Source organism: Nyctereutes procyonoides, unplaced genomic scaffold (assembly GCF_905146905.1).
Source record: "Nyctereutes procyonoides isolate TBG_1078 unplaced genomic scaffold, NYPRO_anot_genome, whole genome shotgun sequence".
Lineage (NCBI taxonomy): Eukaryota > Metazoa > Chordata > Mammalia > Carnivora > Canidae > Nyctereutes > Nyctereutes procyonoides.
Genome location: NW_026575146.1, coordinates 53,770,396 through 53,778,158, shown reverse-complemented (window position 1 = coordinate 53,778,158; position 7,763 = coordinate 53,770,396). Strand labels below are relative to the sequence as shown.

General features: G+C 46.2%; 1 protein-coding gene across 2 annotated transcripts in view; it reads left to right on the top strand.

The window, feature by feature from the left end:
• Positions 1-5,468: 5,468 nt before the first annotated feature.
• The window catches only part of SMC5 (structural maintenance of chromosomes 5), an 88,937-nt gene continuing 86,642 nt past the window's right edge, over positions 5,469-7,763 (top strand). For both annotated transcript variants that reach the window (XM_055310063.1, XM_055310062.1), the window contains exon 1: positions 5,469-5,738. In XM_055310063.1, the coding sequence (XP_055166038.1) occupies positions 5,548-5,738 (191 nt within the window). In that variant the 5' untranslated portion in view covers positions 5,469-5,547. The remainder of the gene's footprint in view (positions 5,739-7,763) is intronic.

Genomic DNA, 7,763 nt, shown 5'->3' with positions numbered 1-7,763 from the left:
AACATTGGATGAAAGATTATCATTTTCAATTTGTGACTAACGTGGAAGGCTAACTTCATATTTGCTTTGTAATAATTTGCACTTTTTAATCCTTTGTATGAACATTTTTTCAAATATCTGTGGCCATTTTAGTTCTTGTTTTATGATTTTTGCTTTTTTTCCTTTTCAAATTTTTATTTAAATTCTGGTTAGTTCACATACTGTACTCAATATTGGTTTCAGAAGAAGAATTCAATGATTCATCACTTATATACAATACCCAGTGGGCACCATAACAAGTACATTCCTTAATGCCCATCACCCATTTAGCCCATCCCTCTACTCATTTGCCTCCACAAATCCTCATTTGATCCCTATCTTTAAAGAGTCTCTTATGGTTTGTTTGCCTCTGTCTTTCATCTTTTCTTCCCCTCCCATATGTTCATCTGTTTTATTTCCTAAATTCCATATACAAGTCAAATCATATGGTACTTGACTGTCTCTGTCTTATTTCACTAAGCATAATACTCTCTAGCTCTATCCATGGCATTGCAAATGGCAAGAGTTCATTCTTTTTGAAGGCTAATATTGCATTGTGTGTGTGTGTGTGTGTGTGTGTGTGTGTGTGTGTGTACCACATCTTCTTTATCTATTCATTCCATTCTTCAGTCAATGGATATTTGGGCTCTTTCCATAGTTTGGCTATTATTGATAATGTTGCTATAAACATCAGAGTGCATTTACCCCAGCGAATAAGTATTTTTGTATCCTTTGGGTAAATACTTAGTAGTGCCATTGCTGGATCATAGGGTAATTCTATTTTTAAGTTTTGAGGACCCTCCATAACAGTGTTAGTTGTTTTTTTAAAGATTTATTCATTTATTTTAGAGAGAAAGAGAACAAGCGTGAATGGGGATGGGACAGAGGGAGACAATCTCAAGCAGACTCCCCACCAAGCACAGAGCCTGACACAGCATTCAATTCCATGACTACGAGATCATGACCTGAGCCAAAATCACAAGTCGGAAGCTTAACCAACTGAGCCACCCAGATGCTCCTGTTAATTCTTAATTGTAGGAATATGCATGCATGGTTGTTGGTTTCTGTTTTGTGTTTTTTGGGGGGTTTTCAAAATTCCAAAATAATACCAAAAACACAAGTACAATTTCAGTTATAAAAAGAATGTTATGGCTACCAATCAAAATTGTGGAAGTAAAAACTTAAACCCAAGGAGTTCATGGGAGAGTTTACTTTATAATTTATGTAGCTGATTTCAACAGATTTAGCATGGTTTTGACTATTACCAGCTTTATTTCTTTTGGGTAGTAACACAGTGTGAAGGGAAACACTCACTCTCCCCCTATATACCTCTGACCTAGCCTGGGTGAAGAGGACTGTTCATTTTGCAAGGATTGGCAGAGATGATTGTTCATAAGTGCTTTAGCAACTTGTTCCTCATCTTTCTGAAATTGACAGTAAATTCCTTCTGGAGCAATTTAATAACTGTTTTCCCATTTCATATCCTCAAAAGAAATGAAGGCACATTTAGCTATAGATTTTCTATCATGACACATTGCAAAGAACATTTGAAACCCAGTATTAATTCCTAATGATTTTTTCAATCTTTCAGTTGGTTTTCATATCCAACAGATGGAAATTTGAGAAAGATGCAAATCTGTTGAGATATTGATCTCAAATGAACTATGAAAAAGTACTTAGAACAGCAGCTGGTATATGGTACATGCTGTTAGTATCAGCTACTTCTACTAATACCATCGCTATTACTCTAACCAGTTCCAAGACTACTGCCACCATGGTAAGGAGAAGGAGATATTTTGATTGTTTAAAGCTTTTCTGTTTTTTTAATATTTTATTTATTTATTCATGAGAAGCACACAGAGAGGTAGAGACATAGGCAGAGGGAGAAGCAGCCAATGCTACATTTGATCCCAGGACCCTGGGATCATGCCCTGAGTTGGAGGCAGACGTTCAACCACTGAGACATCCAGGCATCCCTGTTTAAAGCTTTTCTATGATGTTAGAAACAAATTTTTTTAAAGTAAAAGCGTTAGAGATAAGGTATCCTTATTCCTAGCAGAAGCTTGCTGTATGGCGTGTTACTTCCTCTGTAGAAAGGGTGCTTATTCTCCTCAGAACAGCTCATCCCTCCCTACATCTTCCCCAACTGTTCTTTTTTTTTTTTAAGATTTTATTTATTTATTTATTTCAGAGAGAGAGTGTGTGCACAAGTGGGGAGAGGCGCAGAGGGAAGGGAGAGGAAGAGAATTTCAAGCAGACTCCTGGTGAGTGTGGAGCCAGAATCCGGGCTTGATCTCAGGACCTGAGCTGAAACCAAGAGTCGAATGCTTAACCAACTGAGCCCCCAGATGCCGCCTCCCCAACTGTTCTTTAACAACATTAATTAGAAAGAGTGGGTGAGGAGGCACCAGGAAAGAAGGGTTGTTTATGGGTGCTAAGGACTTCAGTTTCAACAACTGACTTTTCCCCTTCTTTACAAGCCACCAGGGCTCACTTTTCCACTTTATGAATTTGCCAAAAGCAAAAAGCTGTATTTACGCCAGAGGACATCATCCCTGTTATCCTGTGAGGGTCTTATCAGAACTAGACGAGTAAACCATCTTAGTCCACGGTGGCCTCCGCAGAGTCCCAGTCCATGTATCTTGCCCCACCTTCTTGCTATTCTAGCACCATTATCAAGGGTTTGGAGTAAAGCCAAGAAAGACAACACACAAGATGGTATTCCCAGGGTAAGGTGAAATGTACTTACAACCCTTAACCCTGCCCCCTTTCTGCCAGTTTTTTGTTGGTAGCAGTTTTAAAGTTTCTGGAGCACTGTAAGGCCATCACTCACAATCGCCGCTGGTGACTTACTCCTCGGTGAGTAGAAGGTTAAATACAATTGCTCGGCCACCGTAGCTAGCAAAAATGGCCCGATGAACTCAGCTGATGAGTGGACTTCGGATCCCGGAAATGTAGAATTAGCTGTTGTGGCTCATTCACTTATTCATTAGCATCAGTTTCCAATTAATTGATATTCTATTTCCAGAGACCATCTCCCTCTGCCTCTCTACCACCACCTCTTCCGAAACAGTTTTCACCAGTGGAATTAAAGAAACCAGGTGTGGCAAGATACTTTTATGGGTGCATGGAATTATTAGAGAATGTTAGGAAGCACTGAGCTAGTATAGTCAGCCAGAGCACCCCTGGTTCCTGCTAACTGCCAGTTACACAGAGTCCAACAAAAAAGAAATGTTTAAATCAATTATAGTTTATGTTTGATGGAATACTATATGGCTACTTAAAACTATGTCACAGAAAAATATTTTTGTGGCATGGAAATACATTCATATTACATGAGAAAAGGGGTATTAAATGCTGTAATTTGGGATGCCTGGGTGGCTCAGTGGTTGGGTGTCTGCCTTCAGCCCAGGGTGTGGTCCCGGAGTCCCGGGATCAAGTCCCACATCGGGCTCCCTGCGTGGAGTCCGCTTCTCCCTCTGCCTGTGTCTCTGCCTCTCTCTCTCTCTGTGTCTCTCATGGATAAATAAATAGATAAAATCTTTAAAAAAAAATAAATGCTGTAATTCATGTGGCATCATCCTGTTTTGTTTGTTTGTTTTTTGGAGGGCGGCAACAACAGTTGCATATCATACATATAAAAGGAAGGAAGATATACACCTAAACCTTAACAGTGATTAGCCTGGGTAGAGGAATTAAGAGTAATTTCTCACTTTGTACAGTATTTCTGTGAGTACCCAAGGTTTATACACCTAACATGTATTGGTTTTGTAACTCAAAGCAAAGCAATAATATTTTCCTTTTTTAAAAAAGACTTTATTTATTCATGAGGATAGATTTCCCCCAAATGTAATCATTTCTTTACAGACTTTGACGCTTCTAAGGTTCTTGAAATGAGGTAACAAATTACTTTTCAAAAAAAAAAAACAGTGTCCTAAAAAAAAAACCAAAAACAACAAAAAAAGTGTCCTAGCCTTGTGGGGGAATGACAGGATAGAGCCCCCCCTAAGACCTAAAAGTTCTAAAGTTATTCTTCTGTATTGTAAGTTGCAATTTATCATTATTTCTAGTAACCACGACGAGTTCATATGCTTTTCTTCTCATTCTATTTTCTCTGATAATAACTTTTAGAGAGCACTGATGCCACTTGTGTGAGAGGAAGCGCCAGGCACCTGGGGAAGGAGCACTGGCCCTCGAGTCAGGAATGAGGGTTCTACTGCACCAGTTTTTCAAATGGCTTCCCCGGTTCCAGGCTTGACCCTCTCCGAACAGTAACGAGGGATTCTTTAAAAACTTGAATCAGATCACGTCTCTCTCTTGCTTAAAACCATCCAATGGGCTTCCCAAAGCCTTAAAAATAAAAATCAGCTCTGCTATGGTGGGCAAGGCTCTGCTGTGCAATGGTCAAGGTGATCACTCCACCGCAGCCACACAGGCCTTCCTTTTGTTCCTCAGAAGTCCCCCTGTTCCCACTCCAGAGCTTTTGTCCTTGCCTGGAATGCTTTTTTTTTCTTCTTTTTTTTTTTAGCATTTAGGGTTCCACTCAAACATCACCTCTTCTGACAACCTTCTGTGCCTCCCCCCATCACCTGAGTTCTGTTTCACAGCACCTAGCACAGCCTGGAATGATCCTGAACCTGCTCCACTGGTTCTTTTTCTGTCTCCCACACCAGAGAGCAGGGGCTCAGGCACGCATCCTTCGCTGGGGTCCCTCGGAGCCGCAGCTCCAGCCTCTGGCGGGTTAGACAGTACCGAGACGCTGAGTGATGGAGGCGCTGCGGGAGCTTCGGTGCGCCTCCTGCTCAACCAGGTTAACCAGCGGCAGGTGCGCAGGTTTAAGTGGAAGCACGCACCCACCGAAGCCGCTGCGCTCGAGCTCCTGGGTTTCTAGAGACCTCGGGGCAGGAAGCCTTAAAAGGGAAGGAGGGAGCGAGGGGCGGAGCGTCTGCTTGCAGGGAGGCTGTTTGCAAGTTGGAGCGCCCCGGGTACCTGGCACCACGCGGCTCAGGGGAGACGCGGGCGCAGGGCCACCGCTAGAGTTTTCTTTTCCGGACACGGGGACCTGCACGAGGCCCAGCGGGGAGCAAAGTGAGACGCGGAGGAGCCCAAAGCAGGCGAGTCCGGGTGCGCTCGGGCAGGGTCCGCCCGCGGCCCCCGAACGTCTCCCTCCGTCCTCTTCGCGGGTCGGCTTCCTCCGAGCGCTCAGAGGGCTTTCCGAGTACTAAATGCAACTGACATCTTTTTCTGAGCCAAAAAGCCCGAACCGTGAAAAATGCACGAACGCTTCGGGGGGACGGCCCGGTAGCCGCGCGCTGGGGGGGCCGCCGCCGCGGCCCGCGTCCTCGCTGCCGCCCGCCCCCGAGGCCCGGCGCCGAGGGGCGGGGCCGCCCGCTGACGCCGCCGGGCCGGACTGCGCAGGCGCGGGGCGGGCTCGCGGGCCCGGCACTTCGCGCGGGAGCCGGGCGCCGGGGCGCTGGGGCTGCAGGTCGCTGGGAACGGAAGCGCCCGCGGGGCGGCGGGGACGCCGGGATGGCGACTCCGAGTAGGAAGTCGTCGACCCCAAGCACCGTGGCCTCCAAGAGAGCTCTCCCGAGGGATCCCCCGTCGGAGGTCCCGAGCAAGAGAAGGAGCTCGGCCCCGTCGGCGCCGCCGCCGCCGCCGCCATCGTCCAGGCCTTTCGTGGAGGGCTCTATCGTCCGCATCGTGATGGAGAACTTCTTGTGAGTGTCCCGGGGCCGCGGCGCGGCGGGGAGGCGAGCGGGCCCGCGGGCTCGAGCCCGGGTTGCCGTGCGGGTTGACGCGTGTGTCGGGGCGGTCGGCGTGCGTCTGCTGGGATGCGGGGTGGGGTTTTTTTATTTTTTATTTTATTTTTTTTTATTCATTCAGCCTGCGTTTTCTGAAGGCGTCACAGGGCGGGCAGCGGACGGGGTAGGGCCCGGATTTCTGTCGGCCGGAGTCACGGCCTACGGAGGGGGGACGTGATGTGCGAATCCCTGGAGTAGGGGCGCTGGCAACTCCGAGGAAGCCACGGTGAAATCGGAGCAGCGGTGATGCTGTGGCCGACTCGTGAGGAGTCAGCGGTCGCCAGGTGGACAAGATGGTGAAGGTGGTTCCGCCTGGAGGTGGAAACGTACAAGAAAACTAATAAGCCTCGCTCTGGATTGTTGGGCCTCCTCGCAGACCCTGGAGCCCTCAGCATCCAGCTCCCCCCTCCCCCCCCCCGTTCCTTTTCTTTCTCTCCAGGCAACTAATAATCGTAATAATCGTTTGAGAATTTAGTGAATATCTTTTAACACAGATACTGTGTATCTCTCTAGCACCTTACAGTTTTGTGGGTCAAGGTCTTCCCACCCCTCCCACTCCCCCCCCCACTCCCCACTATTTTTTTTTTAATTTTTATTTATTTATGATAGTCACAGAGAGAGAGAGAGAGAGAGAGAGGCAGGCTCCATGCACCGGGAGCCCGACGTGGGACTCGATCCCGGGTCTCCAGGATCGTGCCCTGGGCCAAAGGCAGGCGCCAAATCGCTGCGCCACCCAGGGATCCCCCCCACTATTTTTTTTAAAGCTTGCACATGGGGGCTTAGGATAACAGAATTGTAACTAGCAACGTTGTCGTTCCCGCGCCCCCGTATCTGTCATGTGCCAGGTATAGAAGTAGATGCTTTATTTACATAATACTCTGATTCTCCCCTAACAACTCTTCATCTTCACTGAGGAGATAATGTCAGGTTAATTTACCATGTTATACTGCCAATAAGTAGCTGAATTGCTATATGAATCTAGATCAGGAAAGATCATCAAATGAGTTACCCACCATGATAATGCGTGTATGTATTTGTATATATGTATGTATCAGGGTGCCGTGTGGGCACAGAGGCTGAAGTAGTTAATTTTATTCATAACTGTGAGAAAGGGCTTTGTACAGGAGGTTATGAAAGTTTTAAGGGAAGAGCACTGTTTCAGAAGAAACCGCCTGAAACAGCTGTATTTAGGAAGTTCTAGTATTTCAGTATGGTTAGCACGTAGGGTGAGAGTGAGAGTGGCCATGTGGACAAAGATGATAACTAACGAGGTAGGAAGCTCTTGAGGATCTTTGTTCTCTATGCTGAGGAATTCCAATAATCCTGTTGGCAACCTGGGAATGGCATGTGATTTATATTACTCTGGAAGCAGTGTGAAAGATGATTTAGAAAGGGTCCAAGATTGGAAGCAAAGAAGACTTTTACAACCGTAAGACATGATTGGTTTTCGAACCTAGGAGTAACAGTGGGAAGTAGTGGAAAAGAGATTTGGCAGGATCTGGCTACAGATTGGGAGGCCTGAGGGTAAGAGAGTAAGACAGTATTTTTCTCAAGTCTCTGTCTTGGCTCTTGGTCAGATGTGGCCCTTTTCAGAAGATGGAGCAATTTGGGGAGAATAATAATTACTTTCTGGATCCTGTGATTTGAAGTTTTCCATCGGGGTGTCTAAAAAAGGTCTTCCATGAGCAGTATTTTTAGGTCAGGAAAATGCAAACAGGTGAGAGATTTGGAAATCATGCATAGAGGTGATTCTTGAAGTTGCAGAAACAGTTGAGGTTGCCCAAAAGGAAATATAAATTGGAATAGAAGGCCAACTGTGGTGTCCTGGAGGAATGCCAACACGTAAGGGTGAGCAGAGGAGTTGTTTGGATGGAGAAGGAATTGTTCAGGGAGGTAAGAGGAGAATCGTGGGAGAGTATTCTCTCAGGAGCCTAGGGGGAA